At 36.5% G+C, this 24,293-nt stretch overlaps 14 protein-coding genes across 14 annotated transcripts; 11 read left to right on the forward strand and 3 right to left on the reverse strand.

The window, feature by feature from the left end:
* Positions 1-29: 29 nt before the first annotated feature.
* FDP41_012226 (uncharacterized protein) lies at positions 30-1,665 on the forward strand (the record flags this gene model as incomplete). Its single annotated transcript, XM_044702722.1, has 2 exons — positions 30-318; positions 431-1,665. 2 exons carry the CDS (start codon positions 30-32, stop codon positions 1,663-1,665), a joined length of 1,524 nt encoding a protein of 507 aa, XP_044566282.1.
* Positions 1,666-2,047: 382 nt separating this feature from the next.
* FDP41_012227 (uncharacterized protein) lies at positions 2,048-3,294 on the forward strand (the record flags this gene model as incomplete). Its single annotated transcript, XM_044702723.1, has 2 exons — positions 2,048-2,747; positions 2,813-3,294. 2 exons carry the CDS (start codon positions 2,048-2,050, stop codon positions 3,292-3,294), a joined length of 1,182 nt encoding a protein of 393 aa, XP_044566283.1.
* Positions 3,295-3,425: 131 nt separating this feature from the next.
* FDP41_012228 (uncharacterized protein) lies at positions 3,426-4,439 on the forward strand (the record flags this gene model as incomplete). Its single annotated transcript, XM_044702724.1, has 1 exon — positions 3,426-4,439. One exon carries the CDS (start codon positions 3,426-3,428, stop codon positions 4,437-4,439), a length of 1,014 nt encoding a protein of 337 aa, XP_044566284.1.
* Positions 4,440-4,963: 524 nt separating this feature from the next.
* FDP41_012229 (uncharacterized protein) lies at positions 4,964-6,284 on the forward strand (the record flags this gene model as incomplete). Its single annotated transcript, XM_044702725.1, has 2 exons — positions 4,964-5,687; positions 5,740-6,284. 2 exons carry the CDS (start codon positions 4,964-4,966, stop codon positions 6,282-6,284), a joined length of 1,269 nt encoding a protein of 422 aa, XP_044566285.1.
* Positions 6,285-6,635: 351 nt separating this feature from the next.
* FDP41_012230 (uncharacterized protein) lies at positions 6,636-7,397 on the forward strand (the record flags this gene model as incomplete). Its single annotated transcript, XM_044702727.1, has 2 exons — positions 6,636-6,677; positions 6,825-7,397. The coding sequence occupies 2 exons, from the start codon at positions 6,636-6,638 to the stop codon at positions 7,395-7,397; spliced, it is 615 nt and encodes a 204-aa protein (XP_044566286.1).
* A 144-nt stretch (positions 7,398-7,541) lies between these two features.
* Positions 7,542-9,929, forward strand: FDP41_012231 (uncharacterized protein; the record flags this gene model as incomplete). Its single annotated transcript, XM_044702728.1, has 1 exon — positions 7,542-9,929. The coding sequence occupies one exon, from the start codon at positions 7,542-7,544 to the stop codon at positions 9,927-9,929; it is 2,388 nt and encodes a 795-aa protein (XP_044566287.1).
* Positions 9,930-10,167: 238 nt separating this feature from the next.
* On the reverse strand, positions 10,168-11,964 carry FDP41_012232 (uncharacterized protein; the record flags this gene model as incomplete). Its single annotated transcript, XM_044702729.1, has 3 exons — positions 10,168-10,855; positions 10,917-11,414; positions 11,477-11,964. The coding sequence occupies 3 exons, from the start codon at positions 11,962-11,964 to the stop codon at positions 10,168-10,170; spliced, it is 1,674 nt and encodes a 557-aa protein (XP_044566288.1).
* A 189-nt stretch (positions 11,965-12,153) lies between these two features.
* On the reverse strand, positions 12,154-13,064 carry FDP41_012233 (uncharacterized protein; the record flags this gene model as incomplete). The annotated part of the gene is made up of 2 exons (XM_044702730.1): positions 12,154-12,735; positions 12,822-13,064. The coding sequence occupies 2 exons, from the start codon at positions 13,062-13,064 to the stop codon at positions 12,154-12,156; spliced, it is 825 nt and encodes a 274-aa protein (XP_044566289.1).
* A 705-nt stretch (positions 13,065-13,769) lies between these two features.
* On the forward strand, positions 13,770-14,677 carry FDP41_012234 (uncharacterized protein; the record flags this gene model as incomplete). Its single annotated transcript, XM_044702731.1, has 3 exons — positions 13,770-14,240; positions 14,292-14,475; positions 14,619-14,677. 3 exons carry the CDS (start codon positions 13,770-13,772, stop codon positions 14,675-14,677), a joined length of 714 nt encoding a protein of 237 aa, XP_044566290.1.
* Positions 14,678-14,702: 25 nt separating this feature from the next.
* FDP41_012235 (uncharacterized protein) lies at positions 14,703-15,285 on the reverse strand (the record flags this gene model as incomplete). The annotated part of the gene is made up of 2 exons (XM_044702732.1): positions 14,703-14,796; positions 14,930-15,285. 2 exons carry the CDS (start codon positions 15,283-15,285, stop codon positions 14,703-14,705), a joined length of 450 nt encoding a protein of 149 aa, XP_044566291.1.
* Positions 15,286-15,540: 255 nt separating this feature from the next.
* On the forward strand, positions 15,541-18,771 carry FDP41_012236 (uncharacterized protein; the record flags this gene model as incomplete). The annotated part of the gene is made up of 2 exons (XM_044702733.1): positions 15,541-15,935; positions 15,993-18,771. 2 exons carry the CDS (start codon positions 15,541-15,543, stop codon positions 18,769-18,771), a joined length of 3,174 nt encoding a protein of 1,057 aa, XP_044566292.1.
* A 120-nt stretch (positions 18,772-18,891) lies between these two features.
* Positions 18,892-22,321, forward strand: FDP41_012237 (uncharacterized protein; the record flags this gene model as incomplete). Its single annotated transcript, XM_044702734.1, has 3 exons — positions 18,892-19,515; positions 19,561-20,200; positions 20,256-22,321. The coding sequence occupies 3 exons, from the start codon at positions 18,892-18,894 to the stop codon at positions 22,319-22,321; spliced, it is 3,330 nt and encodes a 1,109-aa protein (XP_044566293.1).
* A 206-nt stretch (positions 22,322-22,527) lies between these two features.
* FDP41_012238 (uncharacterized protein) lies at positions 22,528-23,019 on the forward strand (the record flags this gene model as incomplete). The annotated part of the gene is made up of 1 exon (XM_044702735.1): positions 22,528-23,019. One exon carries the CDS (start codon positions 22,528-22,530, stop codon positions 23,017-23,019), a length of 492 nt encoding a protein of 163 aa, XP_044566294.1.
* Positions 23,020-23,193: 174 nt separating this feature from the next.
* Positions 23,194-23,546, forward strand: FDP41_012239 (uncharacterized protein; the record flags this gene model as incomplete). Its single annotated transcript, XM_044702736.1, has 2 exons — positions 23,194-23,239; positions 23,290-23,546. The coding sequence occupies 2 exons, from the start codon at positions 23,194-23,196 to the stop codon at positions 23,544-23,546; spliced, it is 303 nt and encodes a 100-aa protein (XP_044566295.1).
* Between the last annotated feature and the right edge of the window lie 747 nt (positions 23,547-24,293).

Here is a 24,293-nt window from a genome sequence, read left to right on the forward strand (position 1 = left end):
TGGATGTCGTTCGAATGTCAACTAAAAAAATGACGTCAACAACACCTGTTGCTCCAGCCTATGGAAGCAATGTGAATACATCCCGATTCAAGAAAGCATCATCGTTATCACGATTAAAATATATAATATTAGGGACTGTGATTTTATTTATTGTCATTTTACTTGTTATCCAACTTTCACTTCATGTACATACACCGAGCCATGATGAACCACAGGTCGCCCAACCCGAGGCTAAAAACGTTCCTCTTGTGAGTCTGAATGAAAAAGGAGAGACTAGAGACACAGTCTCTGAAGTGACTATATGGTCCACGAGTTTCCGTAAGTCTTCATTTTGAGTTTTTCATCATTATTTTCTGATTATTGGAATTTATGACACTTTTTCCGTGTTTCTTGAATTTGTGTCAACCATGTCAATTTTGATGTGATGCAGATATTTCTCCAATTCATTGTTTGAAACATTTCATGAAGAACATTTTTGAAAAGAAGACGGGCATTAAAGTGAACATTATTGAAAAATCTCTAAGTGGACATTGCGCATTAACAAATACATGTGCCAAAGATTTGAAAGTTCTCAATCCAGATAATGCAAAAGGTGAAAATGAATGTGTTGTACCAATAGCTAAGCAATTCTATGATGCCTATGTGGATGATCCTGAATTTAAAAAGGCAGATCTTGTCATGTGTGATCACAATGTTGCAATGTGTGAAATGTACATGGCATTCGATGTTCCTCTTGTCCTCTACCTCACTACTCGATACGAATTATGGAGACATCAACCTGAAAGATGGAAAAATTTAAATGATAATCTTCGTCGAATGTTCTTCAGAGGACCCAACTCAATTATTGCAAATAATCTCTATGATGCAAAATACTTTAATTATTTCACAGGATTGGAGGCTGGAGTAGTTGATAGCTATTGTGGATATGCAGCAGATATGGCAACCTATAGTAATCCAATGAGAAAGGAAATTTTAATTGGTCCCTCACGTCTTTCCATCACTCCATCTGAATTCTTCAAACCTTTAGAAGAACTATCAAAGAGGGATAAATTTGATTTGAAATTAGCTCCCATTCGTACGCTGTATCCAAAATATGAATATTCAGATTTGGTGAACCATCCTGCCATTGTGATTGTTCCCTATCAATTATCAGTCATGAGCTTTTTTGAATATTACCGAATGGGAATTCCTCTCTATTTTCCATCCGTGGATTTACTCACGAGATGGCATCTCAAATATCGAATTCTCTCTGAAAAGACATGGCACATGGTTCTCACAAAGAATCCATCGAGAGGTTCTCCACTTCCCAGAAATCCTCAATCCACAGTTTCATCAGGCATGGACCCAAATAATGATGTCGATGCAAAGAGTGTGCGCTATTGGAATTATTTTGCTGATTTGTATCAGTGGCCACATGTCATCATTTACGACTCATTCGAAGATTTGTATCACAAATTGAAGAAGGCAACTCCAGAATATTACAAGGAAGTGAGTGCCAAAATGCGTAAATATTCAGAACAAGTCCAACAAAACCTGATTGAGGATTGGAAGCGAATTTTTGAAAAAGCAAAGAAAAAGAAAGGACGAAGTCGCTTCTCTTCCTTCTATGAAGCAATCCAAAACTGGGGAATCTTTATTAATGAAAAGTCATGCGACATTGCATAAATATCAATGATTTCATATCTTATTGTTGTCGCAAATTTTCTCTTTCAAAAGGCGATGACCACGCTTCGTTTACCTAAACCCCCAACAAGCGTGGTCATCATCGAACAAAAGACAGTTATCCCAAGAGAGCCTCTCAATCGATCGGTTGGGTCACACTTTACTGCTGCAACGACTCCCAAAAAAAATAGGAACCTCACCATACACACCTGTTGTCTGTTGCTGAAACTTTTGTCCAATTCGACCTGAGACCAAATTCATCTTCCTGCCAACCCTCACTTTCTCTCATACTGGGACCTTGTGTGTAGTTCCGACAACAACAAGTATATTCCGATCACTTCATCATCTTCATCATCACACTGACTAATTAAATCGGTATCATCACATGACGGACACTTCTTCATTTCCAAACACGATTGAAATTAAAACTCTCCTAGGTCAGTCCGTGATGCTTGATTTAGAGTCATCGGGAACCTTTAAAACAATTGAAGCCTTGAAAATTGCATCCATGGAAAAATTCAAAATTCCATCTAGTGAGTCCGTTCATTATTCATTACTGATGAACACAACTAAAATTGATGACAAAACGGATATGAGTGAATGGATTAATGCAAATAGAGGTAGCTTTAAAGGTTATCTCACTCTCGTTAAATCAGATTCAGTCTTTTCAAAGGCCTGGTTTTGGATTGGAGTTCAAGGCCTTTCTTCTATTACTCTCACACTTGCTAACAAGTATTTGTCCATGAAGTTCACCTCTCCCCTTATCATAATTACTCTTCAGAACATTTTCAGCGTGTTTTTGTTTATCTTATTCGATTGGATAGCCATCTTACCGTTCAAAATGCCTAACATGAAAGAAATGGTATATTTGTTACCAACCAGCTTTTTCTTTGTCTTACTGACTTGGACCTCACTTGAGGGTTTAAAAATTGTCAGTGTTCCATTGGTAACAGTAACAAGAAATTTGGTTCCCTTATTGACAGCTATTATAGAAGCCTTATTTTTCGGATATCAAACCAACAATGTGATTCGGTTGTCTTTACTTTCAGTTTTTATTGGAAGTGTGTTTTATAGTTTTACAGATTGTAAGTAGTAGTTGACGTGTGTACACACGCTTTAAGACGACCACTAATATTGAAACATTTTCTAGTCACCCTTAAATGGAATGGGTTTCATTGGGTTATTTTGAACACTGCTTGTTCTGTGGTCATTCCAATTGCCGAGAAGAGGCTTTTAAATAACTGGCTACCAAACCAAACTCCAACAGGAATGAATTTTGCAAGAAATCTCCTCTCAATTCCAATGTTAATAACCATTTCCTTGATGAAGGAAAATTTTGATGATGTGAACGCCATGTTCAAGTCTTTTGACTCTGGTGATTGGCTTTCCCTTGTAGTCACATCATGCTTCGGTTTCTCCATCGGCCTCTCCTACTTCTTCCTTCTTAAACTTGTTTCAAATACCTCAATTTCTATTGCCAATGCCACCTACAAACTATTGACACTTCTAGTAAGCTTTTTGTTCTTTGGAGTGACCTTCACTGCCTTTGGTTGGATTGGTGTCTTTTTAAGCTTTGCAGGAGTATTTGCCTTCAGTTATGAATCGAGCAAGCCTAAACCATCAAGCAAGTAATGAGTGTGATCGGAATGATAGAGGTGTTGGCGAGGATTGGCAAAGAGAATTTCCCGCCCTTCAAATTTTATTTCATAAAAAAACAAAAATTGAATCATCACACACAACAATTTCTTTCAAGCCTTGCCAGTATGAGTGCTGCTATCATCAATCCCAAATATTCTACGGACCAAATTGATTTAAAGGACCCTCCCAAAGACGGAATATCATCTTTAAACTTTTCATCACACAATCCTGACCTCTTACTAGCCACAAGCTGGGATAACTCAGTTCGCATCTACAATGTAACTGCGAACACAATCGTTTCAAAATATGAACACGCTAAGAGTGTTCTCTCCGGATGCTTCTCTGTGAATGATCAATATTGCTTTAGTGGAGATTTGGAGGGCAAATTAATGAAATATAATTTAAAAACTGGAGATGCATCATTGGTTGGTCAGGTCTCCGATTTTCATCGCTCTGCCATCAGGTGTGTTTCTGTGGTCCCTAATCAACCTAATTGGGTAATTACAGGAAGTTGGGACAACACATTGAAATTATGGGACATTTCTAAGAATACTTGCCTTCAAACCCTTGATTTAGAAAAGAAAGTTTACTGTATGGACGTCACTCCAGATGGTACAAAACTATTGGTAGGGACACAGGATTTATTGGTATTTGTTGTCGCCTTAAGACAAGATCCACAAAGATCTCCTCTAAAAATCACAACACGACAAAATACAGGACTCAAACATCAAACGAGGTGCATCAAGTGTTTCAGAGATAGTAACTCATTTGCAATAGGCTCTTTAGAAGGTAGAATTGCAGTGAAACATATTCAACAAGCGGACATGCAAAATAATTATGCCTTCAAATGTCACAGAACAAAGACTGCTCAACAAGTAGAAACTTTATATCCCGTAAATACGATTGCTACACATCCAAAGTATGAAATATTTGCTACAGGAGGATGTGATGGTACAATAGCACTATGGGATCGAATGAACAAGAAGAAGTTGAATAGCACAAGTCCATTCGAAACAAGCATTTCTGCAATTTCATTTAACTGCACAGGAAATTATTTGGCATTTGCTGTTTCATACACATGGGAAATGGGAAATCAGAGTCATCCTTCCGATAGAATTTGCATCAAGAAATTGGTGTAGATATCAACCTCGATATTGACGACGATTTGGTTTCATCATCTCAGTCTCCCAATTTCCGACCTTGACCTGGGAATTGTTTATCTTTGCCAGGTTGTTGATTGTTGTTGCTGTTGTTCGGTTGTTGATTGGTAGTTTTTGGATTTTGCTTTTTATCTTGATTCTTGTCTTGTTGTTTTGTTTTTTGTGCCGTTGTTTTTGTGTGAACAACACTCGACATGGTTGTGGTAATATTTTTGATTCGTCAATCGTACAAGATGTAATTCAGAGTGGTCTAATCAAATGCCCACAACATTTTTACGAGATAATTCAAAAAAGCATAAAAAATTCAGGGATGGGTTTATTCGATGATAAACGTTGTTCGATGGTTTTATGTACATTATTTACAAGCCGAACGTAAGATACGTAGTGACTTCCTAGCAGGAACCCCGGAAGTAAAGGTGTTTAAACTGCTCACGATAACAGCAGCAACCCCTGGGATTCGAACGCTGGACCAGTTGGCTGCCACAGTCAAAAAAGCATAAAAAATGTTTCGATGGATACGGTGTTTCTCCTACATTCACAAATGTTCAAATAATCATCATCAATCTTCATTAATGAAAGCTTCAATGATCAGCATCGGAAATTATTCGATTGGTAGTACAATTACCAATCGGTTGTTCTCAACTTCAAACATCAAAAACAATCCAACTCTGCAAGAACCTCTCAACACTACCAAACATTACGAAAACCATGTTCCTGTTCTTGTCAAACAATGCTGTGAATTATTAAAGAGATCATCAGAGCTCGAACCAATCAACTCTGAAATAACAACTCAACATAGAAAGCACATAGCAACCAGAGGAAACAAGAAATCCGCAAAAAAGATTAATCATGATAAAAGTGAACACGAACAATTATTATTTATTGATGCAACTTTTGGAGCGGGTGGCTACACGAGAGAAATTTTGAAAATGTATCCAAATTCTAAAGTGATTGGAATTGATACAGATTATTACAGCAATCCTGTTATTCAGCAACATGAAAAATTAATTCATGACACATTTGGGAAAGAACGACTTGAGGTGCATGGTGTGAATTTTAGAAATTTGAAACAATTAGTGGAAGAAAAAATTATACCAAATTTAGATGCAAAACAAAAAATAATTGGTACACATGTGATTGATGGAATTGTATTTGATTTGGGTGTTTCCTCAATGCAATTAGATTATGGACACCGAGGTTTTTCCTTTTTAAGAGATGGTCCACTAGGTCAGTATTTTGTTGAACATTCAAGCCACTATTACACATCTACCATTCATAGATATGAGAATGAATGCAATGGATGATCAATGCCCAACAGCTCGAGAAGTTGTTAATAACATGTCAGAATTGGACTTGAGAATGATCATTGCAAAATTTGGAGAAGATGAAAATGCATCCAAAATTGCAAAAGCCATTGTGAATTACCGAAGTCATGTGAAACCATTCGAGACGACTCTCGAGTTGGCGAACCTTATTGAAAGCATCACACCATTCAGTGATCGAAAAAAGAAAAAAATTCATCCTGCCACCAAAACCTTCCAGGCCATTCGAATTTATGTGAATGATGAGTTGGGTGCACTGGCTACTGCTCTACAGGCCTCACGAGATATTTTAAAACTCAATACAGGAAGATTGGTCGTAGTGAGTTATCATTCCCTGGAAGATCGGATCGCAAAAGAATTTATTAAGGAAAATCATTTGTACTTTAAAAAGGTAACAAAGGAATTAGTGACTCCTGATGAAGAGGAGATTGAAACAAATGTGAGAAGTAGAAGTGCTAAACTACGTTGTGCTCAAAGAACTGGTGTTGTGGATAACGAATAGTTTTCTCACTTCTAATCAACAGCTGTGGCAATTAGAGTTGTATCTATTCAATTCCTCTATTCACTCGAACTTTCCATTCATCTCACAACTCATCAGAAGCGACGATTCGCGACTGTCGTCGATGCTTGATACACTTGATTTATGCGAGAGCTCTTTTTTGAATCCACCAGTTTACAATATCAAATTGTGATTGGATGGTGCCAGCTTCAAAAACTAAGAGGGCGCACAAACAGGTGAGTGCGGTTTATCCATTCAACATTTTACAATAAATAGAGTAGGAGTGATTTCCGATTTTCATCAACAAAAACAAATTCCTAACAATCAAAACAACACATCATCAACAACAACACCATGGTCTACGAAATTGTTTACTTTAATTCACAAGGAAGAGCTGTAAGTGTTTTTCAATCTGGATTAGCTAATCCATACTGTTGATCACATCCATATTGATACTGATTTGACATTTGACTTGCAATCACAAATTCTTCACAAACCATATTCCAATCATTCACACTCACCAATGCTCGATCATGAAAATAGGACTTTTTGAAATTGGTCGCTGAAGTTGCCAACATTCCTTACAAATTTACTGGTATCGCATCGGAAGAATGGCCAAAACATAAGCCACACATTCGTTACGGCCAATTGCCATATCTCAAGCTTAACGATCAAGAAAACTTGTATCAAACCATTGCCATTGCAAGATATTTGGCACAAGAAGGTGGATTGTACCCAACCGATAGAAAAGAAGCCACTCAAACTGAGGAATTCGTCTCCGCTTTGGAAGACATTTTCCAAGGATTCATTCGTATTGCTTTCCGAACTCCAGAAGAAAAGAAGGAAGAAGAAACCAAAACCTTTGAAGAGGGAACCTTTAAGAACATCTTTAGAGGTTTGAACAGTTTCTTGGAAAAGAATGGTGGATATTTGACTGGAAAGCTCACTTGGGCAGATTTGTACTTGTTTGAAATTGCTCACCTTGTTGAAAATAGACTCAAAATGGATCCTGTCAAAGCAGCTCCACAACTTCCCAAGTTGAGAGAACATATTTTGAGCAATGCCAGAGCCAAAGCTTATTTGGAAAGTGACAGAAACCTTAAGAATCGAGTTTAAAGTTGTGGTGCCACATGTAAAAGTCGAAATAAAAAGCACATGAATTCATTGTGTGTTTTTTGCTCGCATCCTTAAAAGTCCTTTAATTGCGTTCCATTCAAATTCGAACTTCAGAAAAAAAATTTAAAAAAAACTTTAAAAAAAATGTCTTCTCGCAATGATTGCGACTCTCCACTCATTCTCTCATGCACTTGCTCCGAAGAAAAGCAATGCCAACCGAATGCCTCCGTGTTACACGTGCAAGGAAGTGGAGATGGCCAAACGATAATTAATGAGGAGAGTGGTGGTGAGTCATCGTTCACAACCATGCTCAGTCATAATAGCAATAATGAAGAACTGATTGAAAATTCATCATCATCATCCTCATCCTCATCGATTGGCACAACAACGAGTTCGAGTGGATATGACGATACAGATGATGAAAATGATAAACATGAAGAGGCATTTAATATTATGAATGAGATAAATAATGAAATTAGAAGACGAGAAAAACGAGAACCACTTCCTTTGTGGAATGAAAAATTACTTTCTGAATTGGTTCATTTGGAAATTGTTGAAAATAATCGAGAGATGGGCCAAGAAGAGGAATCTCAGTATATACCTTCTCAATTTTTAATAGAATTAGAAAAACTTGTAAATACTCGTGAATTGTTTCAAGTGAGCAATGTCACCAAAATGAAAGTTGTCACGCAAGAATTTATTGCGACTTGCGACAGGGTTAAACATAAATTCTTAAAGGATTTGGCAAAGGTCAGAAAGAAGTATCTAGAAAATAAGGATAATTGGAAGAATGAACTCACAGAAAGAGAAAAAGAGCAGCTGGAATATATTGAATATATGGATGACAGATATGGGATAATTTTTGACGAATCTGATTTCAATGAAATCATTGGCCAGTTTTCATGTTGCAAGGAACATTGTATGTGCTATTGGAAACGAGCCCGAGGTTTTTACAAAACTTCAACGAAAAATACCAATAATGTAGATCTGAAATTATCCATGTCAGCAATTAGTGACATTACTCATGTGTTACAAAATTTAGAAAAGAATATTGACGATGAGTTTTTATTAACACTAAAGAAAATGCAAGCACTTGAGAATAGAGTATCCTGTTTATATGATATCATATATATTGTTGGAGACATTGACAAGAAATTTTCGAGTGAACAATTAGAAGATATGGCTTTTGAAAAAGAAATAGACGATGAAGAAAGAAAACAAAAGTATGCACCTTTGTCTGTAAAACTAATTTATGAAATGGCGAGAAAAGACATCAAACAATGTTTTTCAATGTACAAAACACATTTAATGAAATACGGTGGTGAGGAAAATTATTGCAACATTGCAAAGAAGTATAGAAATTTACAACTTGCTTCATGCGATTGTGAGAACAAACTGAAACTTCCATCCCACCTATTTATTGAGAATATCATTGCCACATGTGGAAGTCTGTTTTGGTCCTACGCGAGCACATGCAACTCCACGAAAGAACGTAATACATATCACAAACTTGCGCACTCATGTGTGAAATATGCCTTCCAACTCTTTCCAAATTATAGAAACACTATTTTATATAGCATTTATTTGAGGGATATTTTAAATTATCATGAAAGAATACGAGTTTTAGATCACTCTATTGCCTTACATGAACGTCTTCATGAGCAACATTTCGACGAAAATTGCTGGTTGAGTGAACGTTTTGAAATTGAGTGTGCGAAAAATCCATTCTCATGTATTTGCTCCAATGACAGCCACGACGATACTGATCTCACCACTCTCTACAACAATAAGGCCCTTCAACTCAAGCTCATGGGCAAATATTCTCAATCTCTCGAAACCTATAACACATTAATGACAAAATACATTATTCCACGTCACCAAGTGTATCCACAAGAATTTTCAAATCCTCAAGAAATTCCTGAAACAGAATTTGAAGCTTGCAATATTCTACGATCGAGTGAGCTGTTGAGTTGGCGAAAAGAAGAGGCCTTCATTCTAAACAATCGAGCATTTACCTATATTTCACTTGAGAGGTACGATGAAGCTGTTGCTGATTTTCATAGAGCCTATCAACTCGATGCCTCTCAACATTCATATTCTCACAACCTTGGTTTTTCATATTCTTTTAAGGAAGACCATTCCAACTCAGTGCTATGGTACACAAAGTGTATTGAATTGTTCAAAAAGTCTGGAAATGACAAATCTGATATTCTTGACACTTACAGAAATAGAGGAATGAGTTTAGTCGATTGGAAAAAGTATGATTTAGCCATCATTGATTTTTCCATCTATTTGGATGGAATTTATGAGGAATATTCAACACCTGAAGAAACACCTGAAAATGTGAAGGAAAATATGGCCACAGCATTCTATTCGATGGCCATGTGTAAGAAACATCGAGGATATATTGTGAGTGGAATGAATGATCTTTTGATTGCAAGAGAATTAATGTCAGATCTTGAAATTTTAGACCTTGAAGAATGGGAAGCTGAATACTCGTCCATGTGTCTGGGATTTTACTTGACTCTGTAACGACTCGTGATGAGCTGAGTATAATCACTGACGTGTTTGGAAATACCCGTATTTCTTTTGTCACACAAAGATCACAACAAAAATACGTGTTGTCCAACTTGTCATAAAAAATTGGCCAAAAATTGTTCGCTATTAACCACCACGATTCTAAAGAATTCACTTCCCAATATATTGATCCGACCATTCAAGAGTGCTCTTTTTACCTTAATAAAGGATGTTGAACCCTTTATTTGGGAGTTCATTGGAATTTTCTATGAAAGAACCCTTTTCCACTCTTTTGGGGCGTAGCTTTTGTATTGGATTCTGGTGGATTGACATCTTTGGATTTTTCCTCAAGTAACTCTGTGAGTTGTTCATTCAAAGTTTTTTGTTGGTTATACAGTTGCTCCATATCAGCAAGCCTTTTAGTGAGTTGTAATACCTTCTTGGCATAACCAGCATCCTTCTTTTGGATTCCCTTTGAAACTTTCTTTGGCTTGTAATTCACTAAATGAAGGGACTGATGAGCTATGGATGATGGCAAAGCAGGGAGAGGGGAAACTAAATGATTTTGTAGGGTCAAATCAAAATCAGGATGCGAATAAAGACAATTCCAATTATCAGAAACTAAATTCACCTCCAAAAAACTCTGTTGAGTCTCCACAAACTTTTTAAAAGGTTTCACAGAAAGAGTTGAAGTGTTTCTTACTTGTTTTTGTTCTTGTTGAGTCTTGATGATTTCATTGTTATGGAAAGTGGAAAATTGAGTCATGTTAATTGTGTCAATAATGCAATTGGTGATCTCGTTATCTGCAGAAATAGAGTGTTTCTTGAAAGTGATCAGTGGTTGTCTTGATCGAACGTCCCACGAAATTAATTTTCCATCCTTGGATCCAGAAACTAAAATCAGACCATCCTTAGATAAATTTAATGTCGTGACTGAATTGCTATCATGGACAGTTAAAAAAACATGATCATGTCAATTTGTTTTGAATCAATTCACCTTACCTATGCGCCTTAAATGTATAACATGAGTACTTGGATCCCCTACTCACAGAGTGATCGCTCGATGTATCATTCTCAAGTGTTAGAGTTTTTGTTCCACTCGAAGAAGAACCTAATTCACTGACGACCATTTTTCCTCCACTCAACAATGGGTCAAAATCCTCCAAGTTATTCTCATCATTCACTTCATTCTCATCCATATATTGAGGTTTGTGTGGATAGAGAGACATTTGATAAACACATCCATTTGAGCAGCCGACAAATAACTCTTGTTCGTTAACACTTAATGATCCACATTGAACACTAGACGGATAAACGATAGAACAAATTTCGATACCAGAAGACAAATCCCAGATTTTACAAGTTCTATCTAAACTGGTGGTAATCAATTTGGTGTGACTACTCTTTGACAATTGAACACTTGTGATTGATAATGCATGGCTGGAAAGAGAATAAATTGGAGATTGTTGTCTTTCACCCTCGTTTCTGATATCCAGCAAACTAATTAGAGCAAGTTCAATATCAATTTGTTGAAAAATAATGCTGATTTAAAGAAAACATACTCTGCTAAATTCCAAACTTGAATCAAAGTATCAAGAGATCCTGTAACTAAGAAGTCACTATTAACATCCATGGCAGTAATAGACTTCAAATGAGCATTAAATATTTTCAATAATTTTCCTGACAAAATGTTCCAAATATATACGGTACCATTCTCTCCACCTCCAAAGCAATAGACTCCATACGAAACAAGACTTGTAATTTTTTCTGCTACTGGACATTCAAAAAGAGGCTGCTCTCTTCTAATATCATAAATAAAAATTCTTCCCTTATCGGATTGAGAAGCAATGAGATATAAATGCTCGGGAATGAAAGTAATGCATCCATGATTGGTCCGAATTCTCTTTAGAGAATTTAAAACTTGTCCTGATTTTAAATCCCAAATATGGCATGTTGCATCTTCGGTATGAGTGGAGGTGATGCAAATTTCTTTGGTGCTGGAAGACGATGAGACTCTCGAAGACTCATATAGGGATTTGACTTCACTCATTTTTTTGTACCGAGAAAACTCAAGTTTTTGTTTGATTGTTTCCCTTCCTGCAATACAGGAAGAATAAAACGCTGCCTCTGTTTGAATATACGTTTCAGTGATAAATTTGTCAGCTCAATTTCCTCTTCATAACATCAAGTTTAAGAATTTTATATATTTATTATGTGTTTGGATCAAATTGCTGAACATTTAGACATTGGCGAACTCATAGGACACCTTCTTACCAGTCAATCTCTTGCAGACCTTGTTGAAAGTCTTAATTTTATGATCAAAGTTGGTCTTATCCTTGTTGTCGAGGAAAAGCTTGACAAGCTTGGAACCGTCAACTCTGGTTCTAGTTCTCTTACCAACAATTTCGACTGGATAGCAAACATCTTCCATGAATCTTTCTTGGACTTGTTGCAAAGAACGAGCTCTTGGTCTGTGAACTTTGGTTGGATCAGATGGCTTGGTGAGGGCCTTTCTTTGACCAACAATCAAAACGTGCTTTCCGTTGAACTTCTTCTCCAATTCTCTGACAACCTTTCCGTGGACCTTTCTCCATTCCTTGATTTGACGGACTGGAACAAAGATAATGAGTGCTTGCTTCTCCTTACCGATAGCAACTTCTTGAGCGCTGGAGAAGACAAGAGGTTGAAGATCAGCCTTCAAGTCCTTTGAGTAGACTTCCAAATCGAAAATGGCTTGAGCAACTTGCTTTTCAAGGTCAGAGACTTCTTGGTCCTTAGCCTTCTTGACTTTTCTGAGAGAAGTGAACATGTTCAGAGTGTTCTGATATGAATGAAAGAAGAAAGATTGAGTAACAAATTACACAGAAAGCCAGAGGTAAGAAAAGAAACGTGTGAATATGAACGTACTTTTGGCGTATTTTTTTTCAAACAATTTTTAAAAAAATCATAGTCAACATGACAATATAGTTTACAATGAAATAAAAAATGCAATAGTTCCTTCGTTGTTTCTACATCTCGAAAGAAAGAATCAATATCTTTAATATTATGTTGGAATAGTCCATTGAGGATCTTGTGTGTTTGGACATGTTGGTAACAGCACTCAGGTTTAGAGGTTGGCTCCCACATTTCGTTTCCGAACAAATTTGGCATCCTCGTGTGCTACAAAGGACGCTTGTTATCGGTCTGGAGAAATATATCGATTACATATATGTAGTGCATTATCTAAGACGGGTTGTCGTTTATTAGCCTCCAACAAAGGGAAAGATAATCATTTCAGTCACTGTCCTATCTCTGTATCTCTTCGTTTTCTTTTCAGAGCTATATTTCAAATCTTGTCTTCAAACCAAACGCCAAAAAGTATTACCTCGCCATGTCCTTTGACTACCACCAACTGCAGCAATCTTCCAACAATGTCACTAACACAACATTTACTTCCCATCCATTGACACCAATGGAATTGTATCATATTTTGAATTTTTCCACCACGGCACCCTACATCCCTGTTGAATTGATTCTCTTTGTTCTCTCCATTGTCGTGTACTTTTACAAATTTAAGGAAGTATAAGCCACACAAAAGTTAGTACAGTGGTATTGTGAAGGTCAACTAAAAGTATTTGAAACAAAGGAAAAGGGAATGCATTAAATTCCACATAACACGCCAAGATTATTCACTGGAGAAAGATTGGAAAGGTCGTTGTGGATTTGGAGTAGTCTATAATGGTCCTTGTTCACGCACATGTGTGAATCACTTGAATCACTCATCATGATGTTGATGATAACCATGCACATTATTTCACTAAACAATTCCATGTTCAACAAGAACCGTTATGTGATAATAATAATTTTCAAATAAAAATGATCAAATCAGAAGAACTCGGAAATCCTTCTTCGACAAGAGCCTTCAACAAACCTCGATTTCATATTTCCAACAAGAGTCTGATCGAGGAAGATGAATCATTGGTATCAAATCACCACGGTAACATCGGAGAGGATAAAAAATTGATTCATTTGCTTATTGGAGTCACTGGATCGGTTGCTGCTATTAAAGTACCGGAACTCATTCAACAATTAAATACAGAAAATTTATTTAAAATTAGGATTATTCTCACAGAGGGAGCACAACATTTTGTGACAAGAGAGGAAATATTAAAGATAGACCCTTCCATAGAATGTTACACTGATGAAAATGAATGGAAATTGTGGAGTAAGAAAGGAGATCCTGTCTTGCACATTGAACTCCGAAAATGGGCTGACATTTTCGCCATTGTTCCCTTAGATTGTAATACTCTTGCTAAAATATCGAATGGAATTTGTGATAATTTGTTAGTAAGTTATGCTTGAGAATGGAAGTTGTCACCTTAATACTTGCATTTCAAGACATGTGTGGCCAGAGCTTGGGATATTAAGACATCACCTTTTATTGTTGCACCAGCAATGAACACGCTCATGTGGGAACATCCATTCACATCTAGACAACTCTCTATTCTAGAAAATGAGTTGGGAGTGTATATAATTGAACCCATTTCAAAATTGTTAGCTTGTGGGGATAAAGGTAATGGCGGTAAGTACTGAATGTGATTTCTTATTTAACATTTGTTTACAACCTATTGATCTATTATATGTTATTATAATATTGTGAATGTACAATTCATAAATTTGTTCTATATGTTTGAAATATATACAATTATTGGTACAATTATTTAGCTTTGGCTACTGTAGAAACAATTGTTCAGCAAATCAAAGCAGTTGTGACAACGGATTAATTCCACATGAGATTTTGATTTCAAATTATTCTCTGTGCAACAGCACCATGATGCAATGTTTGATTTTGAATATAATCCACAGTATCATTTCATCCAATCCCATAAGCCAAAATTGTTGCCTGTAAATTGTCGAAATATTAATAAAATAATATTTAAATATGACAATTTAGTTTTTGATGATCCATCCAACCGAATGAAAATACGAATTCATAAATTTAAGCAAACCATCCGCAAGAATCAAACATCACTCACCTCATCGTCATGTCACAATACTCCTTCCAATCAACCTTATCATGTGTTCGTCGTGATGGTAAATGACTCAATAATACTTTTTCATCATCACATAAAACCAACGGAGAAGAAAGAGAAGAGGAAACACTGCATTTATAGGAAGCACCAGAGTTGTTACTATTCGATAATTTTCGCTTTCGTTGTAAGAGCATCATCTGCTGATCATGCAGCGATCGTTCTCTATAAATCTCTTCTACAATTTTCATTGCAAATTCTTCTTCCTCCGAATACAACATGTCCTCCGAATGTTGATGTGGTTCATTGGTTGTTGTATCGTGAAAGAAAGCATTCTCAATCTCGTCTTCGTCAAAAAACATGTTGGAGATTTTCTTTTGGGTGTATTTGATGTTTTGTTTGAGTGCTATTATTGGTAATTGACCATCAATAACTTTTTGATCAAAACCATCCAAAGACTTGTGGTAAAAAGCCTACAATTCACACGATTGCTCTTTCGTTTCTCTCTGCCTTAAAACTCTGAACCCAAATTCAAGTCATGGAAAGAGACAGTGTCCTCAACACAACAACCACTCGAAAGAATTGGAAAATTCATTTGAATTTCAAAAACTGCAAAAATGATCGACTCCTCACCAACACCTCCAACAGCAGCAGAGGCTCATCATCAGCTGATGGATGAAAATAACCACCACTCCGAAGAACAAGCTCAATATGAAAGCAATGTTATGACAAGTAGTAGCAGTAGTGGTATTACTTCTACGAGTAATGTTACACCTGTTACCAATGGTAGCAACAATAATTCTCAACAACAACAAACCACCTCCGATGATGTTTCAACAATGGCTGATTCCGTGATGACGAGTGATCAAGCTGTGGAAGAGAATAATGCCTCCCTCTCACAGCAAACATCACCTTCGCAACAACAGACTCTGTCAGCAAATTTGGATAATTATAATTTACAATATTATTATAACATTTCAGAAATTGAGATTCAACCTTTTCAAGTGAAAATGTAAGATCATTTTAATGTTTATATATTGTTTACACTCCATGTTTAATTTAACAATAGCGGATGGCTAGAAGGAGATTTATTTAAACATTTCTCAAATTATTACCATAAATACGGAGCTGATGATGATGAATATCAGTCTCTCATCGGATGTCCATTCTCAGATATGATTGTAGAGTGTCAAATTTGTTTTGAAGATGGAACACCATTGTGCATACCAAGTTTAACAAGTCATGTGGTGTTAAAAGAAGGCAGAAGACAATGGGAAGAGTGGATTCACTTTCCAATTAAATTTAATGAAATCCCTTCCAAAGCAAATATTTGTTTCACAATTTATGATGTTTACTCTCCAACTCAAATGGTGACAATAGGTAGTAGTTGTTTACCACTCTTTGGAAAGAAAGGAAGATTGAAATCTGGTAAATATAGAATTCCTCTATTTCCACACAAGAGCGTTGACGAAATACTTAATGAGAAGTATAGTACCAAAGCATGTAGAGACGAACTTTCTATGGTTGAAAAGTTTGAAGCCAAATCAAAGCAACAAAACATATTGGGTCAAAGCAATACCATTCCAAAGAACAGCAATCTTTACAAGTTCTTTGCAGGAGCCAACTCACAAAACAATGCTGCTACTAATAATCAACCCAACTCCAATTCTACCCTTGCTCCAATGAGCTCCAATGGTAGTATTATTGTAGAAAACAATTCTGAAGGAGCGTATGCTGCATCTTCTAATTTAGCTTGGTTAGACCGCTTTACAAATAATCGGAAAGAACAGTTGAAGGAGAAAAAGTTTCACTCGAGCTCTATTGAAACATTCTTGAACATTGAATTACCATCATTTGATAGACGAGTAGTAGATTTTGATTATTTATCGAATTTATCGAACACATCAGAGGAAATGCCATACTCATTCTACTCTGGCTTTACTAGATTTCCTGGATTAATGTTACCAAATAATATTGCAACACCAAAGATAGCAGCATCCATGACAAAAGTGAAATATGCAGAAGATACAAAAGATCACTTTAGAAGTGAGACCATTAGTACTAAATACCAATTCATTGACGATCCAGAAGCCAAACAAACAAACTTGGCGGAAGAAAAGCACTTGAAATTGAGCATCAATCTTTCGAGTGGACTTATCGACACAAATCTCAAACCCAATGCGACTGAAACAAAAAAGATTCAAAAGATCTTGGATTACCCTCCTCTTCATGAAATGTCAACTGAGGATAAAAGTTTGTTATGGAAGTACAGATACTACTTGAGATCAAATAAGAGAGCACTAACAAAGTTTTTAAGATGTGTTGACTGGAACTATTTGGCACAACAGAAAGAGGCTGAAAAGTTGATTCCACAATGGTCTGAAATTGATACTGTCGACGCACTTGAATTGTTGTCCAGATTTTTCAAGAATGTAAAAGTGGTCAGAGATTATGCAGTTAAAATTTTGAGAAAAGCGGATGATGCAGCAATTTTGGATGTGTTGTTGCAATTAGTTCAAGCATTGAGATATGAGGTCGAAGTTAACTCGGTGAAGCTTTATGAGTCAGAACTCGCTCAATTCCTTTTAGAACGAGCAAGTGTAAATTTCCATGTTGCAAACAATTTGAATTGGTATCTTGCTGTTGAAACTGAAGATCCAAACTTTGGTGAACATTTCATGGAACTCAGACACAAATTCTTTATTCATCTCAAAAAGAATTCTCCTCTATTCCTTGAAAAGATTATTAGACAGGGAAGGATGGTGGATACGCTCAGCAAAATTGGTTACTATATTAAGGGTTTGAAAATTTCAAGACCAGAAAAGATCACAATTTTCAAGAAGATTTTGTCAGCAAAAGGAGAAATCCCATTTATTCAATCCGATAGCAAGGAACAACTAACATGGAACGATATTTTCCTTGCAAACATTTCAAAAAATTATCCAGAGGAGCCTTTGCCAATTCCACTTAATCCTGAAGTCAAAGTGAATGGATTATTTGCAGAAGATTCAACAATTTTCAAGAGCGCTCAAAGCCCTCTCATGATTCCATTTTCAGATATTGAGGGAAAGAAGTATAGTGTTATTGTGAAGATTGGAGACGACTTGCGACAAGATCAGTTGGTCATGCAGCTTATATTGCTCATGGACAAGTTGTTGAAGAATAACGGTTTGGATTTGAAGTTGACTCCTTATTCTGTATTGGCCTTCAGCCCAAGTTTTGGCTGTTTGGAGTGTGTTCCTAACTGTGCGGCAATTTCTACGGTCATTGATAAAGGCGATATAAGAGGATGGCTTCGAAAACACAATCCAGAGGATGAAGACTTTCACAATGCATGTCAAAACTTTGTTAAGAGTTGTGCTGGTTACTGTGTGATCACGTACATCTTGGGTATTGGTGACCGTCACTTGGACAATGTGCTAATCACTCATCAAGGTCATTTGTTCCATATTGATTTTGGCTTTATTTTGGGAAGAGATCCAAAACCGTTCCCACCACCAATGAAGTTGTGTAAGGAAATGGTTGAAGGAATGGGAGGAAGCAAGAGCGAGGGTTACATCAAATTCAAAGAATTGTGTGTGACTGCTTACAATATTCTGAGAAAATCAGCTCACTTAATTTTGAACATGTTTATTCTCATGGTTGACGCAAACATTAGAGACATTGAGCATGGAGCAGCAGCCGATCCTATTAGGAATATCATGAAAGTTCAAGAGAAATTCAGGGTTGACTTGAATGACCAAGATGCCAACGCATACATGCAAAGTATTATCAATGAAAGTGAAAAGGCACTCTTCCCTCAATTAATGGAAAACATTCACCGATGGGCTCAGTATTGGAGGTCGTAACATCAACAACAGCACCAATAACAACAAGTATGTATATTTAGTTTCAAATTCGTGGTGACTTTATATTTGCTCCATACAAAAAAACTACCCGCCCAAAAACTCAGTTTTTCAACAAAAAAAATGCAACCAACCTTACCAGCCATGCGGATCGACAGAGTATATTTGAACCATCATCGGAAAAGAACAGGCAAAGGGCTCATATCAATAGATCACCACTATATGAAAAACATACTGTCCCTAATTGGCGTTCTGATTTCAATATTTCTAATTGCACCTCATTCACACATCAATGCTCAAAAAGGAGTTTTTTCGAATACAACATGCAGTAGTCCACAGTATTTTGATTCTTCCTCAATGCTGTGCAAATCATGTGGAGTTGCAAACCAAATATCCTCTGACAATCAATATTGTTACTGCTCGGAAGGATATATCCAAGTCATTACTTCGGGTGTTGTTTCGTGTCAAAAGTGTCCATTCGCGTCTTCTCGTGATAGATCAACATGCATGACGTGTGGGCCCACAACTGCAGGATTCAATCAAACAGACTGTGTATGCTCAGGATCAAAAAAACTGATAGAGAGAGACAATTTCGGAAACTTGCTTGCCACAAAACAATGTATCAGTTGTGGACCTAACTCGATACCTGATCCAACAAATCCATATTCTTGTAAATCATGTCCAGATCCGAATATGATCGCTAGTTCAGATGGTCTTTCTTGTGTTTGTTCATCCCTATATCAATTGGTACGTATTTCATTCAAAAACAGAGTGTTTTTACATTATGAATAGTGGTCAGATAAATGTGTTCTGAAAGACACTTATTTGGATCTAAGCAGCAAATATCCTATTGATTCAGCTGCATCTGTGGTTTTTTCTCAAGTGTTTGAGACTTCTAGGACTGAAAGCCCGTCTACTGAAACAGTTCGATCTAAATTATTTTATGACAATTTTTACTTCGTTTCCGCTAATTGCAAATCTTTCAACAACGTTACGTCGTGTCAAATGTTAGCAAACTTATGTGCGCTGTTACTTTTTGACGAGACAACTTCTGCATGCAAAATGTACTTCTCTTTATACAATTCATTGACAGATGACGGAGTAAATGGCTTCTCAGGATGGAAAAGCGGAATGCCTTGGCTTGTTTACAGAGGAAAATCTACAGATATTTTATATAACAATGATTTATCTCAATTGGTTGGGCTAAGTGGAAGAACGGATAGAACAACAAGACTTAAACTCCTTCTTTCGAAATATTCTGTCTATGGAAATTGGTTAGGATTTGAGGACTTAACGAATCAATTACAGCTTTGCCCAACTGGAAACTATATTGGGTCTGCTTTTTTAGATTTTGGCAATAACTACATCAATTCATGTTTCTTTAATGCTCTCTCCATTCCTACACTTCAAGCCACTGTATTTTATGAACTATGTATGTTGATCTTCACTGCTTTATTTACCATTTAACACGTTTGATTGCACCTCAGTTATTCTTGACAATGGAAAATTATATCCAATACCTGTTCAGATTTTAAAAGACGACAAGACAACCGCAAACGATATTTCCACAGCAACTCTTTATAGAAGATTTTTCATTTACGACAATGTTGCAGGTATTACTACTGAATCTTCTTCTCCAAGTGTTGTCAGATTTTTAGAGAGTGCTGAGCTAAGAGTGGAAATGAACACACAAGCTTCAGAAAAGATATTTCCTCCAAGGCTCACCTTAAAATATACATCCAGAAAGATTGCTGGTTTGAAAACTACAGTGTTCACAACTGCACAACAAGAGTCCATACTGACACCCTCGATATATTTTTCAGCTTCATACATTCAATCTCAGCAGACAGTATGGATTGTGGTAATAGTATTCCTAGTTCTTATTTTAGTATTGAGCTTGATAACCTCTTGTATGTCAACATATAGATACTCAAGAAGAAGATTGTCACAGATTGATTTTCCCACTTTGGGAAAGCTTATTTTTGCCTTTTGTGAACATTCCTCAAATGGAGTTTTTGTGTTGATATTTTTCTACATATCCCTCTATTACTTATTCTTCAAATTACAATCAAGCGTATTTGCATTATTACCAAATTTTAATGATTCAGACAAATGGTATTTCTTCCTCATAATTTTATACGCTCTTGTTGCAAAGGCTATCGACCTTTCATATGTGTTCTACAAACACTGCAATTATGATATTTTTTTTATGGATTGGGAAAAGACTAAAGGAAAGGTCGTTGGGGTTGGAGGAAGAGCTGAGGGTTCATATTCTAGTGTCAGTATTTGGAGAAGCTATTTCATTGCTAAAGAATGGGAGAAACTTCAAGGAACGACTTGGACCAGCCTTGAGTTCACTCTTTTAACAGTGCTGTTAATTTTGGATGGTGGAGGAGTTATTAATCTAGCATCATATACAGCAGATGAAAATGCATTAAGTGGAGTATTTAGATATCACCCAATTCTTAAAATTGCATTGCTATCATGGTTTTATTTGAGTATCTCCTTGTTGCAGTACATATTCTTCAGATTCATAATTTATAGATTTACCAGAAATCCCATTACATCATTAATTGATACATGTTCGATTGCTAATATCAGCATTCTCATTTTAGATGAACTACATTATGGATGTTACATTCATGGTGAGAGTGTTTTCAGGTTTGCAGATGCTAACATGAAAGAATTTTACGAAGGCCTCAACCAGGAAAGTAATGACTTTTTCCCCAAGAGAGGTTTAATTCAGTCCGCCACAGATAATAACTCTGTTGTTACTTTTGATCTTTATGTGTCGAAAATGGTTCGAGAAAACTACGACAAGCTATTATTGATTCCCATCCAAGAGGAGGAAGCAAAGAATGGATTTTTTAGAAGAATGGCAACTAACCAAGCACAGCCCAAGATCATTAATCCTTCAAGACCAGTAACAGCCTTGACAGTACAACCGAATATATTACAACAAAATCCAATCAGTAATGCTGCAGATAACCAAAACACTCAACAAGCTCTTGTTGAGCAGCCTATTCAACAGACCATGAAAGAACGAAGCCAGATGAACAATCCTGCCCTTACTTCTCCAATGAGCAACGAGTTCAGAATTAGCGATCTTTTCAATTTTAATATTGGACCAAAGCATAGATACATTCCTGCTGCTTTCATTGATGGATATAATACCATCAATGAATATCTCAAGAGAGTCATCACTGACGTCAAAATCAAGCAGGGCCAAATTCTTGACAAACAAATTTCGTACAGACTCGGTTTCATTCCTGATTTTATATACTTGCATGATCGAGAATTTTTCTTTAAGGATGACAGCCAACAATATTTTCAAACCTATTCATTCTTTAGACTGATGTTGAGAGGATGTGAATGGAAGATGATTGCATTTAACATTTTACTTTATGCTATCATGTCCATCTTTTGGGATTCTACTTTTGGAGCTTTAATGATTGTGTATGCAACCAATCGTGTCTTTTTATGGCTGAGAACAACATTTGTTAGAAGGAACTTGATCAGCAAGACTCTCCTCGATCGAAGATTTTTGTTTTAATTTCACCATACGTTTCTTGTTTGCATGTATGCTGCATCACCAGTTGTTGCTTTTGTCCACAACAGGGTTGCATGCATTCCGAAGGCTGTATTATTGTTGATGGAGGTGACAACTCATTGGTACACGGAGTAGACATATCTCAACACATAAACCAAACTCAAAATCCAAATTCTTGTTGAAGATTGAAACAATTTCTTGTCAAAAAAATGCCTCCCAAACAATTTAAAAAATCATTTGCAGCTCAAGGAAAATTAGAGCAACAACAACGAGAGAGGAGTATCCGAGAAAAGGAGAGTCATCTCAAAGCAAAAACTTATTTGGAGCACTTGGCTGTCGATTATATTATGAAAACTGTGGTATTTGAGAATGCCGAACAATTGCCTCCCTTTGAAGAAATGAAGAATATTCTTGTGATGGCACTCAAAACATCTTTAGCAAGACAACAATCGGAAACAATGAGCTCATACGGCACAACAAATACAGTCTATTCCGAAATTGAGAAATATATTGATGAATATACAGAATTTTTGATTAGTGTTTTGAAGAGAGAAATCAAGAATGCTGCTTCCGAGAAACATGAATCAACTTGTCTCATTAATTTCAACATTAAAGAGGTAAAACCTCTCACAAAGAATGAAGGAGAAGCTTTTTCTGAGGCCATGAACAAGATATCACTGGTTGATTTAGTCACCAAGTAACACAAACCAATTCGATTTTTTCAGGTACCACACGTTTAGAACGAACAGAACGACACATATTGTGCTGTTACAGAGCACATTATTGACTCGATTAGAAAGAGACTGTCACCAGTTGATGAACGTTCCAAGTCGACTCGTCAACATTCTCCAATCTCATTAAAGGCACACAAAAAAATGAGTAAAAAAGTCGATCATGTTGTTTTTTTCAAGCTGAGAGAAGGTAATTAATCGGAATTTGTTATGATGATTTTTGTTTCATCATTCATGCAGTTTCCGAAGAGAAGGAAAAAGAACTGATGGAAGAATTGAATGCTCTACCATCAAAAATTGAAGGTGTCCAAACACTCACCTTCGGAAGAAATATTACACCCGAACGAGCAAAAGGCTACAATTATGCTCTTCGAGCCACCTTTGATTCGAGAGAAATTATTCAAAAGTATGCAATCCATCCTGATCATGTAAAGGTTGCAACAAAGCTTAAGGAACTATTTGAGGCACCACCCATTTGCCTGGACTGGGAATATTAATATGTGTGCCTCTCTTGTACTTGATCTTTCACGGTAAAAGAAATCAAGACAATTAAATGATTTTCTTCTTGCATTTCCGTTTACGTTTTACAGTAACAACAGCTCACTACACATTCTATCACATCAAAATTACAATCTTCAATAGGCATTTCCATCTTCCTGCCACAAACTGCACAAAACCATAAAATAGAACATGGAACGCAAGAGAACACAGATGCAGATGAGAAAATAAACAATAGTGCAAAAAACCATAGATTGGTAACCAGCGGGTCACGAAATGAGAGAGTGTCAGGAATGTTTTTCTCAGCATAGAAACATGAAATAAGTTCTCTTGAAGTATTGACTTCAATTGCAGTTCTTGGGAGATATGGTGGTGGTTGAGAAAGGATTTTCGATGGAATGTTACATGGTTGAGAAGGATACTGGTCAGCCTGCACCGATATCTCGTAAAAAGAATTGTTCTTGTTGACTCTAAATCCGACGAATAACACTGAAATGCGGGAGGAAGGAGGACATTTTGTTGTTGTTGGACAACGTAAAGAAGTGAATATTTCACAATGAGAAACAAGACAAGCGTTAGGGTGGAATTGAATGTTGGATTCAAGGTCTATATAATAACCAACAGTTGAGAAGAGGGCAATTATGATGAATAAAGTCAAAACAGTCATGACACCGACAGCAATGTAAACATAATTGCAGGGCAGGATTGGACGTTTTTGCATTTTTTTGTGATGATCCTGACAAGTA

The sequence above is a fragment of the Naegleria fowleri genome (genome assembly GCF_008403515.1).
Source record: "Naegleria fowleri strain ATCC 30894 chromosome Unknown tig13, whole genome shotgun sequence".
NCBI lineage: Eukaryota > Heterolobosea > Eutetramitea > Acrasida > Naegleriidae > Naegleria > Naegleria fowleri.